General features: G+C 40.8%; 2 protein-coding genes across 7 annotated transcripts in view; one reads left to right on the top strand and one right to left on the bottom strand.

Moving 5' to 3' along the window:
• sgsm2 (small G protein signaling modulator 2) overlaps window positions 1-2,512 on the top strand; it is a 51,995-nt gene extending 49,483 nt beyond the window's left edge. For all 5 annotated transcript variants that reach the window (XM_060888566.1, XM_060888563.1, XM_060888565.1 and 2 more), the window contains one exon: window positions 506-2,512. In XM_060888566.1, coding sequence (XP_060744549.1) covers window positions 506-594 — 89 coding nt within the window. In that variant the 3' untranslated portion in view covers window positions 595-2,512. The remainder of the gene's footprint in view (window positions 1-505) is intronic.
• A 4,328-nt stretch (window positions 2,513-6,840) lies between these two features.
• Window positions 6,841-12,409, bottom strand: part of tpst1 (tyrosylprotein sulfotransferase 1) — a 44,065-nt gene continuing 38,496 nt past the window's right edge. The window contains exons 4-6 of one of the 2 annotated variants that reach the window (XM_060888429.1): window positions 8,494-8,544; window positions 7,715-7,788; window positions 6,841-7,473 (exon numbers count right to left, since the gene is read on the bottom strand). In XM_060888429.1, the coding sequence (XP_060744412.1) occupies window positions 7,753-7,788; window positions 8,494-8,544 (87 nt within the window). In that variant the 3' untranslated portion in view covers window positions 6,841-7,473; window positions 7,715-7,752. The remainder of the gene's footprint in view (window positions 7,474-7,714; window positions 7,789-8,493; window positions 8,545-12,409) is intronic. The other variant, XM_060888430.1, reaches the window with a different exon arrangement.

Below are 12,409 nucleotides of genomic sequence, written 5' to 3'. Positions count from 1 at the left end.
GTCTAAGCTCACAGTTCACAATTTTGATCAATAAGACCAAAAATGACTATATTACACCACACCATTTCTACACTCCCTCCACTGGTTTCCTGTAGCTGCCCACATTAGATTTAATACAATGATGCTTGCCTATGAAGCCAAAAACAGACCAGCACCAGCACCAACTTACCTCAAACACTTCACACACCCTCCAATGCACCTCGTATCCACCACCATCTGATTCTCTGGTGCTGCTCGACTGGTCCCAACATCTCTCAATGTACAATGAAGGCATGCATCAAGACTCTTTGTTTTGGCACCTTGGCGGTGGAGATGTTTGAACAGCTGGGTCTTCAAATGATATCTAACGACGTTGTAAACCTGTCTTGTGTTGTTTTTCTTGCTGCATTTCTTCCCAACAGAGTTTTTAGACTGATGGCATTCTTAGTTTGTGACCTAATGAACCAGTATCCATGTATTCCTAAATGTAAATAAAAACCTGTATGCTTTTTGTTGTGTTTAATAGAAATGGCTGAGAGGCATGATGTCCAGCACATTCTGAGGATAGCCCGCGAGCTGGTACACAAGGTGCAAACACTCATAGAGAACAAGTGAAGCTCACATCCAGCTTCAACACTCAGTTTTGCATTACTCCTTCCACCTGTGGTCCAGTCAGCAGTCCCTGTACTGAGAGCTAGAGGGGGAAGTGAAGCACGCTGGGTCTCGGTGACTCCCCGGGGTAAAGCGATGACACTGCTCGGGACCTGCAGTTAGAATAAATGGCCTGAATCGTCCTTTTCTGTATCCTTTGCCTGTAACGGAACGCCAATGTGTTGGCTGTTGGAGTTGTCTGCATGCATGTGGGATTTGAGCACACTGTGACTGATTTTTCTTTCTGATCTTTCTATTTTTTGGTTTTCTTTCTTTCTTTTTTTTTTGTCCGTACACTCCTCCAGTATACGCTGCATCCACTGGGTCCTTTCAGTGTCCACTTTCTGGAAAAAAAAAAAATCTTCAGCCTCAAGATTGCCACAGTGTAGTCCTGTTTTTACAAATGACTGTTTTTTTCTTCTCGGCCAAATGTACAGAAAGTATCCCGCACTTCTCTGTGACTCTCAGGAGAATCCCTTCTTCTCTTCGTCTGCCTTTATTAGCTATGGCACTGAACAGTACAGTTGAGCACATTTTTTCTGGATCAACAGAGCCTGACATTACAGTACTGAAGAAAAAGCAGAAGCTGCCTAACGTCAAATCCACTAAAGAACTAAGCCACGAAGAAGTCATTAAAGCATCGATTTGTGACCAAAAGGACTGTGCCAATTATATGACCTTGTCATAGTATTTGTCTGCCTTGTATTTGTCTTTGACTTTGCTGGCCTTGTTTTCTCTCTTAGATCTTCTGGATCTTTTCTGATGGTTCAAAATAAGGTGGCTACTTTTGCACTTTTGCACATCTCTCCCTTCCTCAATCCAAAAGAGGGACAAGGGAATGGATGTGTAATTCCCAGAATTCTCGCTGATCTGAAATGACCTTGACGTGGAGACACAGATGCGAGCTGCTTCCACATGAAGGCTGCAAGGCTGCATTAAAAAAAAAAAAGGGCAATGTGACGTGTCTCAATGTATTTCACATCAAGAATGGTGCATGGCTTCTTTACACAAACTAGTATATAACTGTGCACTCGTTTGCAGCTGTATAAACATTCCTAAATTTAACAGAAAGTCTCAAAAGTGTCCTGCAGAAGATGATCATCCTTATATTTTAGCCAAAGCACCTTCTCAGTACACACAGCACTCTTGGTGCTAGAAACCTAAACATTGACCATTAATGTCTTCCCCTATCCTGAGCTACTGCTGCCTACAGTAATTCCTCCAAACACCCTTCTCAAGTCCCTTCAGATTCTTTGTACTGCCTGAAAGCTTCTGTGTCCATTATCAGGTAGCGGTTCCTTAGCAGCCCTGTATATTTTCTGTGCCTCAGACCCTGCAGATCACTTGTCTTCATTTTGTGAGTGTGTGTGATGGACATGATACATCCTATGAAAGGTTACTTCCAAAAGGAGCTTGTGTACCAAAGCCTCCAGAACATCATCCTTAGTGTCATACAGCTGTGGAACCTTCACGCATAACTCAAAGACTGTTGAATGAAAATAAACATCATCTTAATTTTTACTGTGAAACACTTAATTTATTATCCCCTCCCCCCTCCCCCCATGTCCTACTACTGTAGTGTAAATAAGAGTAAAAGCTCTGAGGCCCATAAAGGCAACTGTATTTTAAACTCTAATTTTTTTTTTTAAAACTTTTGGTTGTAGAGATGTGCTTCAGTAAACACTGTATAACTGGAGAACTGTACAGTTTGAATGTGCGAAGCCTTTGTTACATGTTGACTGTTATGGTCTTTATTCATGTTGTGCCCTGGATTCTATGGATTTGAAAATTCTATATTTTGTTTTTGGATGCTAAACTCTGAATGCTGAAGTATGTATTTTAATGGATGTATAATTTTACCTTGAATGTATTACTAAAAAAAAAAAAAAAAAAAAAGTTGTTCCTAACATATTTTACCACAATCAAGTTTCATTTGTCAAAATCTATTTGTGTATGAAGATAGACTGATATCACAAAACCTCACAAAATGCTGTTTCCTAAAGTCACCACTAGTGGGTGCTCCAGTCAAACAAATAGCAAAAAAAAATCCATTAGATCTATTAGATCTAATTAGATCCATTTATGTACATTTCAGTAAAAACTACTTCCACCGGCATAAGTGGAATTCAATTCATTTCAAGTTTATTTGTATAGCGAATAATAGCATAATATAGCGAATAATATAGCGAATTCTAACCCTAACCCTAGCTTTACAGAACATAAACATAGAACAAAAGGTTAATATAAAGAATAATATAAAGATTAATAGAATGCAAAATTAAAAATTAATATTAGATAGATTTAGTTCACAATGTGTTTGTATTTATCCCCGATGAGCAAGTCTGAGGTACTCAGGCAGCAGTGGCAAGGAAAAACTCCCTTAGACGGTAAAGGAAGAAACCTTGAGAGGAACCAGACTCAAAGGGGAACCCATCCTCACTCACTCACCCTCTCACTCATTTTCTACCGCTTATCTGAACTACCTCGGGTCACGGGGAGCCTGTGCCTATCTCAGGCGTCATCGGGCATCAAGGCAGGATACACCCTGGATGGAGTGCCAACCCATCGCAGGGCACACACACTCTCATTCACTCACACAATCACACACTACGGACAATTTTCCAGAGATGCCAATCAACCTACCATGCATGTCTTTGGACCGGGGGAGGAAACTGGAGTACCTGGAGGAAACTCTCAAGGCACGGGGAGAACATGCAAACTCCACACACACAAGGTGGAGCCGGGAATCGAACCCCAACCCTGGAGGTGTGAGGCGAATTTGCTAACCACTAAGCCACCGTGCCCCGGAACCCATCCTCATATATATATAAAAATAGTCAATCAGCTTGATCGGCTGACCCTATGGTGTTATGTACTAATAACTGTCCATTAATGGTCATTTTTAGTGCCAGTATCTTTGGGAGCTGATAACTATGTGACATTTTATCACAGAAGCACAAAGCATTCAAGTAAACCTTTGCACACAATAATTCAGCCACCAAGATATCTTTCAACTACAGACTAAAATTCTCTCAAGGTACTGGATGTTTTGGGGCTCGTTCTCAGTCACAGCACCGTTCAGGCTTTTTTTTTATGTGTGTTTGCCACAGACAGTAGAAAATGTGCACATTTTCCTCTACAGAAAAAAGAAAATAGAAAAAAACTGCTGATATTTACTGCTCATGTTGGGAAATTGATGGAGACACACACTGAAGATTTGTCAGTAAAACTGAAGGTTCACAGTTTTTGTTTTTGAGACTCAGAACATAAAACTACAGTTATATACAAAAAAAGGAGACGTCTTCAATACTCACACACCAGTGGCAACCTGGACAATCTGGAGAAAGCGCATAGTGACGTTCATATAGCAGCAGCACAGACACAATAAAAAAAAAAAATCAATAGAAAACTAAGCTCAGCAGATAAACATTAATAAATGTTTCAAATATGCAACGATGAATTCAAAACTGCAGCTGTTATAACTCGATAAAAATGCTTAGACGTGGGAGAACGTATTACCGAAGCTCTCCTTATGAAATTTTATCATTCTTTATTTCAAATCCTCATGCAAGACAGTAAAACACAGTGTAAAATATTTACTATGCTTTAGGACTTCACACACCCAGCGACATTAGTGTATCATTAAAAGCACATTACATACAGGTTTACAGCCTAATTCATAAATATCTTTGACTGAAGAGTTCACGATCGTGCTCTATATGTGTTTAACAGATAAGTTCATATCTGTGGTAATCACACACATGTTGCTGCTGCAGTGGACTGATACCATGTTGAGAAATCATGTCAGTGAAAATCGACGGTCCACAGTTTTTGTTATATAGACTCAAAACCTAAAACTACAGTTACATACAAAAAAAGAGACGTCTTCAATACTCACACACCATTGTCAACCTGGACAATCTGGAGAAAGCGCATAGTGACGTTCATATAGCAGCAACACAGACACTATAATAAATAAGACACAAGGAGATGATGCTGCTCATGCACTGGTACGTCACAGTAGGAGCTTGACATCCATTCTGTCTGTAAGCCAAGCTGATGCTGTTCACCACACAGTATCTTCTGCTTAGACAAGTGAGCCCACATATCTGTGTCGTACCTCCATAACAAAGAAACAGTTGGTCTGGTGTATTAGATGTCTGCTGGCAGGTCCAAATAGCACCGCTGAGCATGTAGTGGATACAACAACGAATACTCCAGAATACCCTGTATTCCTGTAACTACATGGATTAAACTATATGTCGTAGCATAGCATGTGAAAAGGATGAATCTTAAGGCACTGGTTCAAGGTCGAGGTATAGTGCATTTGTCTGATTAACCCGCAATTAATACAATGCAAGCATCAACAGCAGGCGTATGGCCAAAACTGACCTGCTCCTGATTCATCATAGTAGTCAGAAAACACGCCACAGGGCTTAGGTGTGGATGAGCTGAGGCCTGTGTGAATTCTCCACGGAAACAGGAGAAAAAGTCATCGTACACTCTGTCGTAACAAGTTCCATGTGAACGAGGGCATTAAATGTGGTTTGAAGTACCATCTAAACAGAAGTTGCTGTCATAACTAGCAAAGAGTCTAACTGTGGCTGAATATACCGCTCTGTAGATGATAAAGCGCTTGCTATTTATTGTAAGTGGTGGCTCACATTATAGATCATTATCAGCCTGGAAGAAATGACAAAACATGGCTGTAGATATAGCATCATATAGTATGCACAATAAGCTTTAAGAAGGATGCCACCTTCTTCTTCTAAGCCTCTTATATGGTCCCAGCTCATTGATCATTGATTTTTTTGTTGATTTTATATGAGATGTTGAGTTGTCCAGTGCAAGTCAGTTTGTTTTCTAGGCTTTTTGTTGACAATTCAGTGATTGCTGGGTCTGGGATTTTGTGAGTAGCAAGCTGCTCAGAATAAAGTGCTTGGGCCAGATTCAACTGGACAAATCAGACACAGCATCATTGAGATGGCCAGACACATTCTGACGCTACATCAGTACAAGTCGTGCAGCAGGGATGTTTGTGGCTACTATGGAGGCGACATCACACAAGTGTAGTGTTGAGCGAATGTGCAGCATAACAAGTAGCTTTTAGTGTGAATCCAGCTAAATTAGCAAGCTTTGTGACAGACAATGTATTATACGTTGAGGGAAAAACACTAACGGTGCTAGTAAACATCAAGTGAGCTAGAATACTCTAAAGTCAGTTCCTCCATTAAATGCGGTATAGAAAGCTCACAGTAGGTAGGATCAATAGAAACGATTCGGCGCTGTGGCAACGTCACCGACACGCACTCAATCCTGCACAAGGACAGCGACTGACTTGCTAAAAACAGGGCAGCAATGCTGAGGGAAATCCCGTCTAACAAATGATTATAATATAGAAATAATGCTTGCAATACAGAAGAAAACACACTCTGAAGGCTGAAATGAATAAGACATATAACCAGCTATGGAGGACAGGAGACCTGAAACACAGGCTCATAATGTTCAGGAATTAAGACAAGTGAACAGGTAAGAAACAGAGAGGGGCTGATTGCTGTTTGAACATGCTGGACGATCTTGGTTTGCGCGCACACACACACAGACACACACACACACACAGACACACAAACACACACACAGACACACACACAAACACACACACAGACACACACACAGGCACACATACACAGGCACACACACAGACACACAAACACACACACAGACACACACACAGACACACATACACAGGCACACACACAGACACACAAACACACACACAGACACACACACAGACACACACACACAGGCACACACACAGACACACAACACAGACACACACAGACACACACACAGACACACACACAGACACAGACACACACAGACAGACACAGACACAGACACACACACACACACACACACACACACATACACTGTAGGTGGTGTCCAGGTCTGCCTCTAACAGATCATCACAGTGTACTGTAGTGTAGCATTAGAGCAGCTTGGGATTGTATTGTTTACCTTAAAGTACATTAAACCATAGCTAATCATAGTATACCATTTTTAAGTCATAGTTATAGTTCGTAATTAGCAACATACAAAAAAAAGGGTCAGACAACGTTGTATTCCACTTCAGTACAAAGCCTTAAGCGTAGTGTTTTTTAAATCTCATGTTTTATGAATGGAAAAATTGCAAGTTCATTCTCTTTAGCCTTCAACACTGACAATTCATTTATTACATTTCTCTGTGTACAAAAGTTCATACTCGTGAATGATGGTACAAAATGCAATTCTGTATTTACCACCGCCAACGCCTCCAAACTGTCATCTCGTACACGTGTATCAGAGGAATTGCACAATACAAAGGCATGGAAATAAAACCGAACATCAAAATAGATATTGCATCTTCAAAAGCTAAGTTTCTTCCATAAATACTTCCTTTGCTAGTCACTGTATTTTCTTATAACAGAATCACAGATTTATGTAGCCAGGAAAAAAAAAGTCAGATGATTATCATGTGACCAAAAAAATAAAATCCAAAAAAAAAAAAAAAAAAGAATGGAAAGAATAGCAATGACATTTGTAGGCCACAATTGTTACAGTACAACATTAAAGGCCAAAAGTTCTCCATATAGTGGTCCAGGCCCATGAGCCAGAGAATTTGTGTTGGAGGTGAGGTGTGTGTGTGTGTGTGTGCGTGTGTGTGTGTGTGTGTGTGTGTGTGTGTGTGTGTGCGTGCGTGTTTATTTGCAGGTGAAACAGTCTGAGTGAGTGAAAGAGCACAGAGGTCCCAGTAGGGTTTATATGAGAACATCATGGTCCTGCTGCATCTGTTCCTGTTTTGTCCTGTAACACACAAGGAGATAAGGGAAAAAAAGAATGAAGTCTTTATCACATATACGTTACGGCAGAATGAAATGCTTTTCAGATTTTTAGGAAGCTGGGGTCAGAGCACAGAGTCAGATATGATAGAGTTCCCCTGAAGCAGAGAGCATTAAGGGCCTTGATCAAAGGCCCCAAAACCGACAGCTTCTTATCAACAACACAGAGCCTTAACTTGGCTTTGATAAGGAAATGTGCCACTCACTTGTCTGGTTGTCGTAACTCCTTCTTTTCCCTCTTCTCCTAACTCGAGTTTGGCTTCTCTGAAGACTTTTGTAGCTGTAAAAGAGTTGAGAAATAGTTTACCGCTTACGAAGTCCGACATATCGGTTTACTACAGACCTGACGCAAAGAGGAACCTGCTTTATAGGTTCCTTTATAGGTTGCTTTATAAAACCCCAAAAATAAACACCAAGTTGAATAGAAATAACGGAGCCACATGCAGACGAGGAAGCTTTAACGATTAACGGCAGCGACACACCTTAATAAAAGCATCCCTCCTTTCAACGTGTTAGCAACATGCAGTGACAAGCATGGCTCATGGACGTGAAATTATCATGGATAATTTTGTCTCATTCTAATCGCACTACTGAAATGAAAAGACAGAACTGCACATGGTCAAATCTTGGATCTTCAGACTGTGTCACTTTGACAGGTCGATAGGGGGCAGTATTTATCCATCAAACTTCAGTATCAACAGTTTCCTCTCTATCAGCAATCAGGAATCTGAGCACTAAACATTTCCAAACGGGACAATAAGGAAAGTTAGGAGATCACAAGCTGTAGGACGTTACACAGGCGTTTGTTATTAATTAGCACAACGACTACTAACACTTAAAGAAGCCCAAGAGATACAGAAGATGGAAATGAAACTCGATACTGCTGCAACAACTACTGGATCTTAAGAAAAGAAAAATAAGGAGGCCTTGAAAAAAAATTCAAGGTGGTTAAAAAAAGACCCCAAAAAAAAAAACCCCACCATACCTGTGATTGCTCTTTAAGAAAGTCAGGTAGCTGAAATTCACCTTTAAATACCTAGAAAAAAAACAACGAAGAACTGTTTTAGAGGCTGATATGCAGCAGTCACTACAACAGAGCTTTGTTCCTACATCTAGAGCAAACAACACAGCACCACCGAAGCCATCGTCTCACCCGAAGCTTTCCATTCTCTCCATTCGCTGTGACCTTTTGAGTTTTCTGTCTTTTAACATCTGTAATCTATCAGCTCGTAGATTTATTTAACGGTTTATTCACACAATAGTAGTCAAGACTGAACGCAAACGTTGCACAACAAAGCAATTAAAAGGCCACATTTTGAAAAGATCTCAGTATAAATGGCTAAATTGTGGATTTTGTAAAATAAGCCCCGTTTAACTAAAGACTATTAAGACATTCTCTATCAGCCAAGGTGCTGGACTCAGCTGAACTCGACACTCATGTCTCACTGTGTCTGCCAAGCCATGGAATAAAAGGGAGGCAGGGAGGAGGAGGAGGAGGAGGAGGGGTAGAAGGGGCTCTTGTGAATTCTGTGCACTGTTGATATCAGAAGTAGCCTCATTACTGAGTGTTTAAGAAAAGCCAGAGGCTGCAGAAAAGCCAGAAAAAGTCCAGTTCATGCTTTTCTGTGTGACTCGGTTCAGGAACTTCATTCATTCATCCATTTTCTGCCGCTTATCCGAACTACCTCGGGTCACGGGGAGCCTGTGCCTATCTCAGGCGTCATCGGGCATCAAGGCAGGATACACCCTGGACAGAGTGCCAACCCATCGCAGGGCACACACACACACTCTCATTCACTCACGCAATCACACACTAGGGACAATTTTTTTCCAGAGATGCCAATCAACCTACCATGCATGTCTTTGGACCGGGGGAGGAAACCGGAGAACCCGGAGGAAACCCCCGAGGCACGGGGAGAACATGCAAACTCCACACACACAAGGTGGAGGCGGGAATCGAACCCCGACCCTGGAGGTGTGAGGCGAACGTGCTAACCCACTAAGCCACCGCGCCCCCCGGTCAGGAACTTGTTGGGTTGAAAAAAAAAAAAAAAGAAGGTCCGAAGGAACGTTTAATACGAATCGAATACTATATTAAAAGGGGAAAAAAGCCCAAAAGGAAACAAGAGGTAGAGAGAACAAGATGTAAAGGTGCAATGGGCAAAATAGAAAAACTACCCCATGCTAAAACTACAAACTTTCCCAAACAGCACTTTCTCTTATAAAGTAAAACATAGAACAAGCAGCGATTCAGAAAGCCGAAGGGCCTCTCGCTCGTTTTACTTTCCACCACTGACGCAGGGCACCGCTGGGGCCCGTCAGCCATTAGAGCCCCACGGAGTCTTAATTCATTCAAATCCTTCAGCCTTCTCTTCCCTAGAGTGGCAGTTTGAAAGGAAAAGACTAAAGGAAGTGGGACTGCTGCCAATCTGATACTTAACACAACATTCTCATTAAAGTTGTTCGAGTTAAAAGACGAAGATGTTGCTCCGATGGTGTGACATGAAAACTTGAAGTTATAGAGAAAACATTAAGGAACTTCAATATAATATTTTAGATGGTGTACGAGTCCATGTTTCCTGATACTGTAACATAAGAGTACTGAATTTCTAACCTGCTTATTAATCATTATTATTAATTAGTCAATTAATGGTGTAAAGGAACCTTTTTGTTCAGCTGTATCTGTTTTCCTGGTTTAAATCATGGCTATAAATGCCCACGCACGTGCTCATATATTACAGCTACTAGGCTAAATCTTTATAACGTTTACTCACTGATACGCATTAAAGTGCACCAAGACAGTCTAAGGTTACGATGACGATCAAGGCTTTGTTTCATTCAGAAAATCACTTCTGAAATACGCTTTTGTTTTACTTGAATCAAAGTCCCTCGTTGCCGATGACTCAGTCACTGAGTGCCAGTAACAACACGCCGGCTAAAGCGCTGTTAATTTTCACTTTCTTAATCCTTATTTGTAGACTTTTTTCTCGCCTGGTTAGCGTACAAGACGTTGGATCAAGCTGCTTGTACTGGAGGAAGGATTGTACTGTAGTTCCTCCTCCTGATAGTTTTTATTTATACAGCGCACAATTTCCTTAGATTAGCATCATTAATTGCAAAAGAAAAACCTCCAGAGTACAATTTTGTGTTGTTTTTCGCTACACATTGTATACTAAGCTTATGTACCAGTGTCATGTTATATCGCTGGTGTGTTTTGTGTTTTTTCTATTGTGTTATGGAGTGCGAGAACATTACATGAACTTTTTATTCTATAATTAGAAATGTTAGTGGTAATTTAAGTCAATTTCATTAGTGCAACTACCAGACTGTTCATATGACAACAGAAAACCTGAACTGAAAATAAATCTAAGCTGCTTGTAACTTAAAGTTGGCGTGAGACGAGAGTGAATAGGACAGAAAACGCTCGAGGACTTGAACCTATTCTTTCACAGAGTAGCCGAGCAAATTAAACTTGCTTGGGTTAGCACGAGTAGACTACCTATAGGAGACGAGCGTTACTCGAGTGTTTAACTCTAATTACTGAGAAGAAGGACTAGAGGTGGTAGCACCAGGAGAGAGAACTTCCTGCACCAAACTGCCTCCGCCTGCTGAAAGCTGCAAGTCGGTGTGGAATTTGTGTGTATCGGTTCCAGCACCGATGGCCATTGTCCGTCTCGTTTTTCAGTGTGTCATTTCAAACCTAGAGACAGAAATAGTATATCTACTCCTCCCATTGTTTAATTTTGGAAATTGAAGAGTGACAAAGCTCCAGGATCACAATGATATTTGTACATGCAGGAAGAACGACGCAATCTTTTCTGTGGAAAAAGTCCAAAGCCTCGCGCCTGCTTGCATGTAACTCATCAACGTCTGAGAGGAATGCGGGGCCTGGAGCCAGATACGGCTGTGGATAATCCTTAGCCAGGTTCAGCAGGGGTCCAGAATCCTAGCTCTTATTTTCTCATCTTCTCTTGTGACACCGTCTCCATTTCCCTACATATCACTTACGTCCCCATAAAACCTGAGATGATGATCAAGATCGACGGCTCACGTGGCTTCGTTATCCGTCAGACGGACGCGTCGGCCAAAACGAGGCAGCCGAGACCTCACAGGAAGCTGATTAGTCTGATTAGTAGAAAGGACAGGACAGTGACAAGACACTGTTAGATGAAGCCACTGTTCTAGATTTTAGTTAAAAGAAGAAATCTACAAGCTACATTTAGAGCGAAAACGCATCTTAAACCTTAAATTTTATAAACATTAAAAATTCCATTCCAGAAGTGCTGCAGATTTTGGACCAAATGGAACAGGATCAGAGAAACGTGTGTGTGTGTGTGTAAAAGTGTAAAAGCAAAGCCTGTTCTGATCTGCCCATGGATCTACCAGAAGCTCGTACAGTACAGAAAGAATCAGGGGTTTGTTGGAGACGAGGGTGTGAGTCGTCTCACCCCTGAAGCACATATGGAACAGTAGAGAGAGACAGAGGAATGCGGCAGATGCTGTTTCAGCTGGATTTTCAATCTCCGCAGTAATGTTTCAGTTTTTTCTTTTAGTTTTTTATAAAACTAGCTACAGATGTCATTTGAAATAAAGATTAGATGTATTTTCCCCTACATATGGATTTTTTTGTTTTAAATACCTAGAAACGCTCTTTACTTCTAGGGAATGTTTTGGGCCTAAAAAAAAATCGATTCGGTTTTATTTATTTTTTTTTCAGTTCTTTTTTTTTAACAATTGAAATTAACAAACTGTAGCTTTGTAAATATATCAGTTCAGGATAGAAGTGATACATCGCACATCATGCTACCACATGTTCATAGAAATATATTTTACATTACATTGTGTTACATAGTATTTTGTCTTTCATTTTATTTATATTCATGCTTCTTTTTTTTTAAACC

Source organism: Tachysurus vachellii, chromosome 15 (genome assembly GCF_030014155.1).
Source record: "Tachysurus vachellii isolate PV-2020 chromosome 15, HZAU_Pvac_v1, whole genome shotgun sequence".
NCBI lineage: Eukaryota > Metazoa > Chordata > Actinopteri > Siluriformes > Bagridae > Tachysurus > Tachysurus vachellii.
The sequence above is the reverse complement of the archived record's forward strand: the minus strand, read 5'-3'. Positions and strand labels throughout refer to the sequence as shown.